This window comes from Trematomus bernacchii, unplaced genomic scaffold (genome assembly GCF_902827165.1).
Source record: "Trematomus bernacchii unplaced genomic scaffold, fTreBer1.1, whole genome shotgun sequence".
Taxonomy (NCBI): Eukaryota; Metazoa; Chordata; class Actinopteri; order Perciformes; family Nototheniidae; genus Trematomus; species Trematomus bernacchii.
The window spans coordinates 948130-963242 of record NW_022987542.1 but is presented as its reverse complement, the minus strand read 5'-3'; the positions used below and the strand labels follow the sequence as shown (position 1 = coordinate 963242).

General features: G+C 37.8%; 1 protein-coding gene across 1 annotated transcript in view; it reads left to right on the top strand.

Annotated features, from left to right (window-relative positions):
• The first annotated feature begins 12123 nt into the window (after positions 1–12123).
• Positions 12124–15113, top strand: part of col6a4a (collagen, type VI, alpha 4a) — a 69495-nt gene continuing 66505 nt past the window's right edge. The window contains 2 exon segments of the mRNA XM_034122590.1: positions 12124–12139; positions 14118–14222. Coding sequence (XP_033978481.1) covers positions 14147–14222 — 76 coding nt within the window. The 5' untranslated portion in view covers positions 12124–12139; positions 14118–14146.

Below are 15113 nucleotides of genomic sequence, written 5' to 3'. Positions count from 1 at the left end.
AAGTACAAGATCTGAGTACTTCTACTTTTACTCAAGTACAAGATCTGAGTACTTCTACTTTTTACTCAAGTAACAATATCTGAGTACTTCTACTTTACTGAAGTACAATATCTGAGTACTTCTACTTTACTGAAGTACAAGATCTGAGTACTTCTACTTTTTACTCAAGTACAAGATCTGAGTACTTCTACTTGTTTCCTCTGAAGTACAAGATCTGAGTACTTTACTCCTATTTAGCTCTATAGTACAAATCTGAGTACTTCTACTTTTACTCAAGTACAATATCTGAGTACTTCTACTTTCTGAAGTACAATATCTGAGTACTTCTACTTTTACTCAAGTACAAGATCTGAGTACTCTACTTTTACTCAAGTTACAAGATCTGAGTACTTTACTTTTACTCAAGTACAAGATCTGAGTACTTCTACTTTTCTGAAGTACAAGATCTGAGTACTTCTACTTTTACTCAAGTACAAGATCTGAGTACTTCTACTTTACTCAAGTACAAGATCTGAGTACTTCTACTTTTACTCAAGTACAATAGTCTGAGTAACGTCTACTTTACTGAAGTACAAATCTGAGTACTTCTACTTTTACTAAGTACAAGATCTGAGGTACTTCTACTTTTTACTCAAGTACAAGATCTGAAGTACTTCTACTTTTCTGAAGTACAAGATCTGAGTACTTCTACTTTTACTCAAGTACAAGACTGTAGTACTTCTACTTTTACTCAAGTACAAGATCTGAGTACTTCTACTTTTCTGAAGTACAAGATCTGAGTACTTCTACTTTTACTCAAGTACAAGATCTGAGTACTTCTACTTTTACTCAAGTACAAGATCTGAGTACTTCTACTTTTACTCAAGTACAATATCTGAGTACTTCTACTTTTACTCAAGTACAATATCTGAGTACTTCTACTTTTACTCAAGTACAAGATCTGAGTACTTCTACTTTTACTCAAGTACAATATCTGAGTACTTCTACTTTTACTCAAGTACAAGATCTGAGTACTTCTACTTTTACTCAAGTACAATATCTGAGTACTTCTACTTTACTGAAGTACAAGATCTGAGTACTTCTACTTTACTGAAGTACAAGATCTGAGTACTTCTACTTTTACTCAAGTACAAGATCTGAGTACTTCTACTTTTACTCAAGTACAAGATCTGAGTACTTCTACTTTACTGAAGTACAAGATCTGAGTACTTCTACTTTTACTGAAGTACAATATCTGAGTACTTCTACTTTACTGAAGTACAAGACCTGAGTACTTCTACTTTTACTGAAGTACAAGATCTGAGTACTTCTACCACCTCTGATCAAGTGTTCAGAAAGCATGAGAAGGTGATCAGATGGCAATCAATCAACAAAGTCTTGAAATCAATTGACTTTTACTCTATTGCAAAAACATACAGACGTGTTTGCGGACGTCAGGAAAATCCATCGAAGTCCTATACTTGCATAGTTTGTGCAAACACTAACCCACTAAACCTTTTAATCGTATAGTTTCAATAGAAATGTTTAGTTTTTAAGGGTAACATGGACATTAAATAGTATCTACTGCTTATCACCGCAGTAACATGTCCTGCATCGTCCCACACACACATAACAATACGCGACAACACGTATAAATAAAGTTCCTCCTGTATTCACTGTCCGTGACCTTTGCTCTAAACACATCTGAACCATCATTAATGTCTGCCGTCACTGGGAGTGGTCTGCTGAGATGCACTAATTTAAGCAGAAACAGCTGATTTCAGCACAATCACGTCCCTTTTCTGATGGTGCATGGAACAATGGAAACCACACACACACACACACACACACACACACACACACACACACACACACACACACACACACACACACACACACACACACACACACACACACACACACACACACACACACGCAGTGGGAAGTGTTTGGCTGCAGATTTTGGACTGGACTACCTGATTGGCTCGTGCTTAGACTTCCTCAGAAATGCAATAGAACTGTTGAATAATGCCAAAGGGACGACATGAAGAGATGATGCCAGAGAAAAGGATTTATTCAGATGATGTCATTATCTGGTCGTAAACAAAGGAGTCCAATGGAGGCGTTTCAGGCCGGGGTTGGGGGGGGGGGGAATTCCCTCTGAATTCATGATTGTGTATACCGTAAATAGATAGGAATGTGTGGGAATATTGTATACAGATCTTGTTCTTGAGTAAAAGTAGAAGTACACAGATCTTGTACATGAGTGCAAGTAGAAGTACTCAGATCTAGTACTTGAGTGAAAGTAGAAGTACTCAGCTCTTGTACTTGAGTAAAAGTAGAAGTACTCAGCTCTTGTACTTGAGTAAAAGCAGAAGTACTCAGCTCTTGTACTTGAGTAAAAGTAGAAGTACTCAGATCTAGTACTTGAGTGAAAGTAGAAATACTCAGATCTAGTACTTGAGTGAAAGTAGAAGTACTCAGCTCTTGTACTTGAGTAAAAGTAGAAGTACTGTACTCAGATCTAGTACTTGAGTGAAAGTAGAAGTACTCAGCTCTTGTACTTGAGTAAAAGTAGAAGTACTCAGATCTTGTACTTGAGTAAAAGTAGAAGTACCAGAGTGTAGGAATACTCTGTTACAGTAGAAAAGTATGATCATCAAAATATAGTTAAAGTAGCGACAGAAAGTATAGTCGTTGTGCAGATTGGTCCATTTCAGAATAATATATAGTGTGTTCCTAGGAATAGTTAGAGAAATTAATGATGATACTGTAATTAGGCTTTAAAAACACTGTGATCTTTCGGAAGTGGAGAAATGAATGTAAAGTTTCTGTACTAATGCGTTTAAAAAATTCAAAAAGGGACTTCCTGACAGGTTTCTATTTTGCATAATATGACAATCAAGCCTTTGAAACTTGAATCAAAACGTATTTCTCTCTTACTGTAAATCATTTCCCCAGAAATATAGCCTCTCTACAGGGCTGTATTTGAGCCTTTGCAAACCGTTTACATGCACTAAAACCTATAGAACACACTACTGGAGAGGGAACACCGGAACAAAGGCAGCTTATAGGGGCTCTGTAAGTAAAACAAACATTAATGTATTCTTCTATTTTAAACTTGTCTTATCGTTTTGAAGCTTTTCTTTAAAGGTGTTGAAATGTCTGATTTTAAAATGTGCTTTGCGTCTTAAAGGTGGGGTAGGTAAGTTTGAGAAACCGGCTCGAGATACACTTGTTGTTATATTCCATGGAATGCTCTTAACATCCCGATAGCAATGAATATCTGAAGTGCTTTGACAAAAAATCCATAAATAAATATCATCTGTGGAAGCCGTAGTACTGTAAAAAGCACGATCAATCATCTGAGCCGGCCCGGCTAAAATAACTGGATGGCCTACCTGCCTGTCAGCCTTCCATCTGTGCACAGACTTATCTCGTGCCCTCATTGGTCATGTGCGCGTTCGTGTGTGTTGGAGGAGGGGCTCTGTAAGGAAGTGGCAGATTTGTTCCGGCTGTGTATTTTCAAATTCCAGCGTACTCGAGCTGGTTTCTCCAAAATTACCTACCCCACCTTTAATGCTATTAATGTTTTATATGAATAAACGTGCCATGCTTTTCCCAAACTTAAGATACAATATCGCTTTTTCAGAGAGTCCTGATTGTCCTCATATCACGTCCTGTGTCTTTCTAAACCACTTTATGTTGGCTTATATAGAAATATCAGGAGGACTGATGTAATGAGGGGATTTTATATTAATAGCATACTAAAATAATGAACTACAGAACCCTTAGAAACATAATAGGGCCCCTCTAACAGAGAAATGATCCCCACCCTGCCCTCTGCAGAGAGACTTGGCAGAAGTATTACTTTCTTAGTGAGAACTGTGGGAAATGTTCCCTGAAATTCACTGGAAATCTGTCTAATTCTCTGCTGGCCCCAGACTCTGAATAAATATCACCAAAACACAGCATGCATGTTTTACTTCTTCTCTATAACCAGTAATTACCTTCGGGTGTTCTCCATCGAAACCACAACATCTGCAAGCAACAGCGTCTGAGGGCGTCTTAAGATTTAACTTGTTTAGCCCTGAGCCTGTTTTTCAGGTCTCAGGCTCGAAAATGCCATTCCCAGAACAAATGACCATATCTTCCCTTCTAAAAGGGTTAAATTAATAATCTTTTTTCTCAAAGTAATGATAAACCTGTGAGTTGGATGTAGAAAAGTCAGAATCAATATAGATGTTTTTTATTTTAAAGAAAATTCAGATTGAACATAATAAAAAACTGTAAATTATAGTGTCCGTCCAAAAAATCTTTTTTTTGACATCTCTTTTTGACGGTTAGAGCCAATAGAATCGAAGGGGAATCTCCACATACACACACGTTACCATTGAGAAATGAGAGCTATGCGCATGCAGTTTTGCATGAGAGCGAACCTAGCTCTCGCTCTGACATCTGGAAACGGAAAAGCAGGTTTATTGCTTATGGATTATCAGAAATCATTTCAAAGGGACACAGACACATTGGATTAACCTTCAGCAGCAGCGTGTTTAGCCAGCTACCTAGCGCCACATGTTTTGATGTCTGTTCTTGTTCATATCTTCGCGAGTTCTTATCATAGAGTGATGATGTATGCACCTATCGATTCTGTGTCATCTCACGATGCTAGTCGATATGTTGACAAATCAATTCACATTCATTCAGTCTTTGCAAAGTCAGTCTCGAGATCTCATGTCCTATAGTAGTGCACTTTGATATTCTACCAGCTGGAGTTTTTAATCAGTGACATTGTTGTGTTGATGTCAAACAATGCAACAAAGTTTTTCCCGTGTTCGCAGCACAATTTTCTTCAGAACAAACAAATCATCAATACACTTCATTAATGTACTGCCCCTAGGAAACACAAAGCCTGACAAATGTTCTTGCAAGGCATCCCTAAGTGAACCTGCAGTCATCGGCCTTTTTAATTAATTATTTGAATTAATTAATAATAATAATAATAGTCCTTTTTATTAATTTGTTTACCCTTAGAAGTGAACATATCTCATAATGTTACATCAGGATGTTAAACTAAGTGTAAGCCAAATCAATCATACCAAACCATTTTACAGTACCAGGTACTGAAGTAGATCAGTATTACTGTATCACATTTAACTGGTGATTGAACCAACAAAGCCTCTTTGTTTACGACATGCAAACCACTAACACATTTTTCCAAGTTCAGCATCAGCCTTCGTTACTCTAAAATTACGTTTTAAATAGGAATATTAGAAATGGAACAAATATTCAATCTTCAGAAATGTCCTCAATAAATCTCTATCTAGTGAATAGCCAACATATTTAAAAAAATGTCAGATATTTAAAAAATAAGCCTAAATACTCCTTTACTATCAAAGTCTAAAGCTAGACCTAAGGTGAACAGTTTTTTTGTAATAGACAATTTAATTCTAAAAAACAAAACTGGACTTGTGTTTTTTTTTATTATTTGTACTTCAAAATACATTAGTAAATACTTTGTAAAGTTATTCACAATATAACTAACCCTTTCTAGGATATCAAATCCGTTCATCTTTAACCAGACACTATTTCCCTATTTACTTTCAGTTCATTATAACAATGGTATAACAACCACACGTTTTACCCATAGCTAGTTTATATTTCAAGATTATTCTGTGTGATAAAATAATCAGATGTCTTGTATGCTAAAATAAAGGATATTAATAGTATTAATCTTTTCAGTATTCTAGACCATCGTTAAACAAGCAGCCTTTCTTAAACACTAAGCATAATGTTCTACACCACCCTCTGGAAAACTCTTGCACAGTTATGCTGTAAATCATTGCATCATTTCTTCAGAGTCTGACCAGTCTGAGACAAGCCTGTCTCAAGATCTTGTCATAATGAGAACAGTCAGTGATTCGTTGTCCTCTGCAGCTGTAGTCAGTGGCAGGGTCCCCAAAAAGCTAGAACCGGCCCTGGTCAGTGGGCTCAAGGAAACTCTTGGATCAATGTGTTACAATCAGCAGACACACGTTGTCCTCTGGACAGTTAGAAATCCCCAAAAACTGGCAGTTCCTCTTCACACCACTGTTGCCTTGACAACAAGGGTTCATGTCCATCACAAGCAAAATGTCAAACCTCCTCAGAGATGCGTTCTTTGCACACTTCTTCTGTTTCTGTAGTGAGCAACATTTCACCAACACACTGATTCAGAGTACAACCCAAAGGGTGGCCCCATAACTATCAGTGCTGCTGGTAATCACAGCCAATCAGCTACTAGAGAAACACTCAATTTAAATCTCTCCCCCAACGGCGGTTACAAAATGGCTGAGTGTCCATATGGTCAGGAATGCTGAAACATGTGAATGTTAAAACAAACTAATGGTGGTAGTTTACCCAGATTCTTTACTTCATCAAAAGTAGTAAAACTACATTGTAAAATCTCTTTAGTCTAGTTGAGGTCCTGCTTTTAAATCCTAGTCAGGAAAAGAACATAAACATCATCTTTAAAATCTTCTTAAATTTGAAACCAAAAAGGTCTTCCTTCTCCACCATGATCCATTTCAACATCAAAGTCCATAAACTGATTGATTTATCTTTAAAAACATGAGGAATGACAGTTCTCATAAAACACTATTCTCCTTTACTTCAGTTCTAAGTCAATGAGCAAAACAAGGAAACCCTCCTTAACCACTATAGACTCATCTTTTATCTACTTGCTTATTCTGTTCATTTTCAAATTGTTTATCTAAGTTGTGTTACAAGCATGGTTAGGTTAACAGAATACAAAACATCAAGTAACTGTATTCAATCCGCGCTATATTTGAAAACCCAAGTAATCTGATTACAGTTAATGAATATATTTTTGGAACACTTAAAGGAATTATTGGTGGAAAAGTTTCCTCACAAAATGTAATCTTCATTACTAAAGCTAAAACCTAAAGAAATCATCACGGAACAGTTTTCTTTCCTTATCACTCAATTGTTTCAATAAAAACAAAAAAGCATCTCAACATCTCAACACTTTATTCCATCTAAGCATGAATGTTTATGACAGACACGCCATATATTCCAAGAATAAATATCTCTGGGCCTAAAGAACAATCCAGTAATCCAAAACGGTCTTTAATGATATCAATTGTGAACTTTCTTAACATTAATTGTAAATTCAACGTATGTTCTCTGATAGAACAAAGATAGGATAGTTGCAGCTGAAACTGGTTAATAGCAATTTTCTGTTAACCTAGATAAGCATGTTGTTCTTATATCTAGTAATATATATATATTTATATTTTATTTTATGTTACTCATAAAACAGTAAACCATAGGAACATTTTCCAGAATAGTAGTTAACTTTATATAACATTTACTCTCTCTAGACTCTTCAAAACATCTTAATTCTCCTGTCTCTCTCTTTCCTCACTGCGCCCTGCAGCTGTTCCTGTCCACAAGCTGCTCTCATCAATCACACTTGACCTCTTTGTTATCCAACATTGAGAGGGCTTGAGCAAGCATCGTACAGCACCTCTGTCATGCTTAAACATTAACAGCTTCCTTCTGACTGACAAATTTATAAAAACTTCCTGCTTATTACTTACTACTCTTTCCTTCATAAACTTAAAATATACAATTGTGGTGAATCGTTTGCGTTTTCAGTTTCCTATCTACTTTAAACAACCATCAAATGAGAGTCATTATTGTATGATAAATACAACCTCCTGAATAATATTACAATATATATTTCTTACAGTGTGTTTGTTATTTCATGTTTAACAATTCTCCTCTTTCTATGTCTTATACTAGGTGGACAAATCCACTATTATATTTAATTTGAATAAAACCTTAACCTTAATGTACTTCATATACTCAGTAAACCTCTTTTTACTTTCCCTTAACGTTACTGTATGTAATTAAGTTCCTTTGAAATATAATTAAGTACAATTCTTAGTCAAATGACAAATACCATGAAATTCACAATGCAATGCAATGGTAACAATCAGTTCCCAAAGACTATGTTTAAATAGCAACAAATCATTGTTTCTTATTTATTTCAATATATCTACTACTTCAAATCACACATTGATCTATTAATTTTCAATGTATTCACTCCAACTTCAGATCACTCGTTGATCTTTCACTCCTTGTTTTAAACAGAGAAACACAATGCAGCCTTCTTTCAGGCATCAGAGAAAAGAACAAGCAGACACACTCCGGGCTGCTGCTCTCACAGCCAACAATTAGAGCATCTCCTCTTTTACTAGAATGGGGGAGAAGGGGGAAGATACTTTCACAGACAAAGACAGACCACACCCCGGCTGGAGCTCTCAGCCTTTTCAGGAGAAGGGGGGACATATTTCAAACTGCAGCTTCTTTGACCAATAAGAAATTAAAAACAACAAACTATGGTATACCAAAACATTTAGCGCTTTATTACTGAGTCTCTAACTCATTACGGCCTGACAAAACATTGGTTTCCTCCACTTTTGTATTTAGTGAATTCACAGAGTCGCGAGCAGAGCTTTTTATATTTTGAACCCCCTCGACTCAGATCGGGCTTATTAATCTCTAATTACCGAACGGGACCGGAACAGGCATGACCCTCCACCCTGTTTTTGTGCACTTGGCTCGCAAAGCAAATGTGTATTCCTCAGCCAATACATCTCTGAACCTTAAGACAAATCATCAGGATCTTCTCAGGCAGAATTCAAGACTACGAGCAAATACAGTGATTCCTCCAGCATAACATGTCCTTACGGCTAGCAAAGATCATATCCCCTCAGTCAACCTTAAGCTTCTCAGGCAGACTACGAGCAGAATACAGTGATCTCTCCAGTATCAACATTTATCAACATAAAACAAAACAAACAACCATCAAACAGAACAAACAATCAACAGATCTCAACCATAACCGTGCAAATATCTCAAATCCACTCCTCTGCTTTTTCTTTTTAACCAATACAACTTCAAAAGTCATTTCATTCCAAATACGTTTTGCTTACTGTGAGTTGGTATTCTTCTGTGGAAGTCTCAAGTCTGGTTTCTCAATTCCTTGAGATTTTACCCCAGCCGTCTCAGGGCTGCCTGGCCAAGGGAGTTGAGACCCCCAGAGAAGGAACACAGCAACCTCCAGCATCGGCAATCTCGGTAGGACCTCCAAAATGTTGTGGCGATCCAGCACTCACACAACAGGAAAGAATGAAACAGAGAGGAATCAATGAAACACAAACACAGAAATAGTTGAGATGAATCATTATTATTTAGTTGCGCACCACCAAACAACAATGGGGAAACATTACCTTGCTTCAACAGCAACCAATCGCAGAAATGCTCCCGCGAATATTCAGAAACACAGGACACTTATAGGTTTCCTAAATGACACACGAACATGTTCCCTAATCATGTTTAACACACACACATTGTCAGGTCTCCTAAACTTGGACGCACCAACATCAGAGCAACATGTAAGTTCCAGATGTCACACACCAACATCCTTATCGTTTCTTAGCTAATGCATGCTGGATATGAACCACTAACTAACAAGACTGTATTATATCTGAGGAAGACCTCTCTTGGAGTTCCTCTGACCTTTGCCAATTTACTTAACATGGGTACATCTGCTGTTAATTGCAAAGACCATTGATAATTAGCAAAGAGACTCATGGGCCTCTTCCAATATCTGGAAACTGTAATTAAAGTATAGTTATATTGAGAAGGTCCAAGACTTGACATAACACACACACACACACACACACACACACACACACACACACACACACACAATAATAATATAGTAAAGTATTTTTATAGGCTAATACTTTTGTACTTTTACTCAGGCAAGATGGTATGTGGGACAAACTGCGGTATGTAGGGAACACAGGGATTCCCTCTGCAGACCATGTACATGCACATAGACCTCACTAATGGAGAGGGAACAGCACAGAAAGGGGCTGATATAACAAACAAACACCATTCTTGGCGTTCAGATCCCTTTCTCATGTGTACTTGGTTGACCTATGGGAGTGATACCATTTGAAAAGAATCCCTGGAGCAGAACATTCATGGGAGAGAGACTGATGGTTTGAATTAAGACAACAAATGTGAAATGTACTTTCTTAAAGTTATTGATCTCCTGAGACCAGTGTGGTTGTGTTGCTCTGTGCTGACGTTGCTTGTTTGTTGCCTGGAAACACGCAATACAATTCAACCCTTGTATGACTCGCGCATGCATGCACGTGCACGGTGTGGAGAAAGATATGGACACAAGATGTGTGCAAATGTATTTAGTTTCCTATCCATGTGGGCATGATTTAAGTAGGGGGGGGACCTATCCTCCTCTAGGGGGGTCCGGGGGGCATGCTCCCCCGGGAAGATTTTTTTTTAAATGTTGAAGTTAAAAGCATCAATCTGGTGCACTTTGAGAGCAACATGAAGAGATCTATGGAAACATCTCTCAACACCCATATGAAACAGAACTGGAAGGATATTTCACAAATCACTCTCCTTTCAAACTGTATTCTTGTTTATTAATAACAACTTTGTTTTACTGTCATATAGTATTTTATACCTGTTTACTTTATTCTCTTATTTTTGTATAACTATAATGATCATATAAAGATGTGCCTTTACCTCACTGGTTGGAGAAAACGCTTCTTATATTCGTTAGCATAGCTAGCTAACCAGATGCTAATAACAACAAAGTTATTGACTGTATGATCAGTATGACAGATGAACAGATCGCCACCGTGTGTTTATAAATTACCTCGAGGGCCGTACCAAATGGTCTCGCGGGCCGGAGGTTCCCCGCCCCTGATTTAGCTAAAGAAAAATAATGATTTTTTTCCAAACTCACACTCAATGGCCTTGGCTCATTTTCTGTGAAGAACATATATCAGAACACATTTCCGATGACCACCCACTGTACCCCCCCCCCCAACACATTTATATTACATACAGGTGGTTTGGGTTTGTGGAAATTGTAAGTCCTGTGCACCTGTCTGGGCTGTGTGTGTGTGTGTGTGTGTGTGTGTGTGTGTGTGTGTGTGTGTGTGTGTGTGTGTGTGTGTGTGTGTGTGTTTTTAAAGAGTTAATTGTTTTAGAACATCTGAAAATATAAAAAAATGTTATCAGTCAAATTCATCTTTAGAAAAATAAAGATTTCAATGTGCTGATGAGCTGTTCTCTATGTGGCAGGGTGCCGATGGGAGAAGAGGCTATGTGGGGGAGAAGGTAGGAGAGCGAGATTAACGATATACAGCTACATGCAGCCAACTACGTGAGTTTGAACTGTGTGTGTGTGTGTGTGTGTGTGTGTGTGTGTGTGTGTGTGTGTGTGTGTGTGTTGTGTGTGTGTGTGTGTGTGTGTGTGTGTGTGTGTGTGTGTGTGTGTTGTGTGTGTGTGTGTGTGTGCATCATGTCTTGCGGGATCTAAAGAAATCCCCACTCTATCCCAGCTGCAAATTTGGGGCGAGACACAAGTTTGAGTTCTCATCACAGCTGATCAAGATGGCCAAAAGATGATTTTGGAAGAGAGAGAACCATTTGATGATGATGTAGAGGAAGAGGAAGAGGCTTCAGAATGTGAGGATCACATTTCTGAGAAGTCTGAGTCTGACAGAGACTTTGAAGAAGAGGATGAGATTGAGCATCAGCTAGTTACAAAGAAAAGACGAGCCACAGGACCAGCCGGTCAGCGGGCAAAACAACAAGTAGCACTTTAATTCATGAATGTGATCTAACAAATGTAAAAGGGCAAATATGAACCATATGCTGTTTATATTGCTTTTGTAATTGGGATGAAGTAAACATCCGTTGAGTATTTTAACATGAAATAGTTTGATTGTGTTGAATTGAAGCCCAAAAAGGCAGCGGGTCACCTGACCCACGAACACTGCAGAGTAACAACATGAACACCACACGGGTTAGACCTGCATTCATTATTATTAGAGAAAAATAAAACAGATAAAACCCAGAAACTGCTTTCCTTGGAAATGTCCTCGTGTCCCGAGGGAGACAAAGTTCATCTTTCACAGGATGCTTCCTCCTCTTCTTCATCTTCCTCTTCCTCCTCCTCCTCCTCCTCCTCCTCTCCCTCCTGCAGCCCCTAAAAGACGGAGGACATCTGCTTGTGTTCAGAGGGAGCAGGAGGAGCGGCACGTCTGTAAGTAACTTTTGTCAGTTTGTTGAGTTAAATGTAACTCTTCTGACTCACCTTTTAGATCTGCTTTACCCTGATTAAGGATGTCTTTCAACTTGCTGTTTTATTTATATTTTGAGATGTTTACATTTTAGAATTGTTTATTTCTACTCTTTTAATTTCTACTTATGTGCAATGCCTTGTTTTTTGATGCTGCTGCGATGCAAGCATTTCCTAATTTGCGATCAATAAAATACTTCTTATCTTATCTTCAGGTGTCATTACTGTAAGGGAAGGGATCATTGAAGGATGTTGAGCATTGTGTGTGACTGCATGGCACGGCAGCACACATATTATGATCCTGCATACTTCTTCATCTTATTCCTTATCTTCCACTTTAAAGTTAGACGTGCTACTTATCGTATTTTCTAAGAGACTCACCCAAATCGCAAAAAGCTGCAAACATTGCCCCCATAGGAACGAATGGGAAATCGACGTGAACAGAGCTAAAAATCATCCAACTTTGAGGTGATACTGCTTCGTCATACTTTAATGTAGAAAAAAGATCCAAAGTTTAAACTGCTCTCCAGACTCTCAACTTTATTGGACTTAAAGGTTCTTTTGACAGATGGAACAGTTTTCCTAAAATCCCAGTTTAAGTTTTGTGAATTTTTCAGAGTGTTTCAGATTCTATAATGGCTGTGTATGTGACGGAATGTTCAGAGTGATGACATCATCACTTAGAGTGTAGAGGGCTTTAAAATCTACTGGAAAAAAGATCTTAAACCTGCTCTAAATCCCAGAATATTCACTCTTTTCACGTGATTTTAGATGATTTCAGTAGCAACGTTAGTCAGCGTTCTCTCGATGCCTTCATTATATCAAAATTACTTACAAATCTGGCCCAAAAGTGCCCTTGAGTGACAAAAACTCGCCCATTGACGCCCATGTTAGATCCCTGCAAAATCGTCCATATCAACTCTAAATACTGTTAAAGTTGTGATTGTTTGTGTATTTAAGTCTCACCAGACTAATCAATTTCCACTCTATTGGGATTAACGGTTGTGCTGACATGAAACCCAAAAGTAAAACTCACAAAATTACACTTTTGTAAATAGTTTTTCTCTAAATGTTTGTAATTTATCAAATTAATTATATTGTGCACTCGTTATCTTACTTTTCTTGCAACCAAATGTTGATTCTTTGTAGTGCTAATATGTTTTCATGTTAGAAATTAACTAGTGCAACGGGGAAAAAATGCCTCAACAAATCTCAAAATGCCCCTAAATTTGCGTTCGAGGACCGAAAATGTGATTTTGAAGAACAAAATATGTGTTAAACAATAACTTAATGCTACACCAACTCTTGTGTTGTGTTAAGGGTCATTGAAGATCATGCAGAACTGTAGACTAGCTTCCCTTGGGAACAACAGTATCTTTATTCTCTCATGTTAGAAGACGTTGATAAATATTGTGTGCATTTCAATCTGGTCTGATTTCACATTAAAAACAGCAGCTTGATGCACCAGTTACTGTTCTTTAAATGTTCCAAAATGCCACAACCTTTAAGACAATGGAGGCAAAAGTTGACCGCACGAAACTGACACGGAAAACCCTTGAAGTCAACATGGTACGAATATCTATGTTTGAAACGTATTAACTTTGTTTGTAATTGTATCTGATATATTAACACTTTCCCATTTTTAAATAAAGTTTCAAAGAATGTTCTACAATATTTGGTATATTCTGTTTTAGTAAGCTGGTCCAGAGCAACGTGCTGAGAGATTCAAATCCACTTGAACACATTCCTCTGTCTCACTGTTGTATAGACCATTAAGTTCTACTCAATGCAATCTCTCGTATAAAGGTTTGTTTTTTGTGTATTTCCTGGAACTTACAAAGTGTTATTTTTACATTTGAGGAGTTCATGTGAAATGTGTTATAAGTAAAAAAACATATTTTTTCCAAAGTTCTGAAATACCTCTGTTATGTTTTTGTTGTAGGAAGAGAGGCACCCACGAAGCGTCCCAACATGAAGGGAAGAACGAGAATTTTCCTCGGCGTTATCATAGCAGCGTATTTCTCTGGCATCGCTGCTCTGACGACAGGTGGGTCTTTAAACACAGGTTGGGTTTTTTAAATAAGCGATCACGTAAATGTTACTTCTAAAAGACCTTGGAAATAGAGAGGCGCAGTGATGATGTTTTTTTTGTAGTCAAGACCCAGAAGTGAGCATTGCAAGGGCTCCCTCGACATTGAATGAGTATGTGGTGTCTCTATTTTAAAGAGTCCTCTCCTGCTGATGTTCAGGTGTATATCAGTATGTAGTGTCTCTACTTTAAAGAGTCCTCTCCTGCTGATGTTCAGGTGTATATCAGTATGTAGTGTCTGTACTTTAAAGAGTCCTCTCCTGCTGATGTTCAGGTGTAGATTAGTATGTAGTGTCTCTACTTTAAAGAGTCCTCTCCTGCTGATGTTCAGGTGTATATCAGTATGTAGTGTCTCTACTTTAAAGAGTCCTCTCCTGCTGATTTTCAGGTTTATATCAGTATGTAGTGTCTCTGCTTTAAAGAGTCCTCTCCTGCTGATGTTCAGGTGTATATCAGTATGTAGTGTCTCTACTTTAAAGAGTCCTCTCCTGCTGATGTTCAGGTGTATATCAGTATGTAGTGTCTCTGCTTTAAAGAGTCCTCTCCTGCTGATGTTCAGGTTGTATATCAGTATGTAGTGTCTCTACTTTAAAGAGTCCTCTCCTGCTGATGTTCAGGTGTATATCAGTATGTAGTGTCTCTACTTTAAAGAGTCCTCTCCTGCTGGTGTTCAGGTGTATATCAGTATGTAGTTTCTCTACTTTAAAGAGTCCTCTCCTGCTGATGTTCAGGTGTATATCAGTATGTAGTGTCTCTACTTTAAAGAGTCCTCTCCTGCTGATGTTCAGGTGTATATCAGTATGTAGTGTCTCTACTTTAAAGAGTCCTCTCCTGCTGATGTTCAGGTGT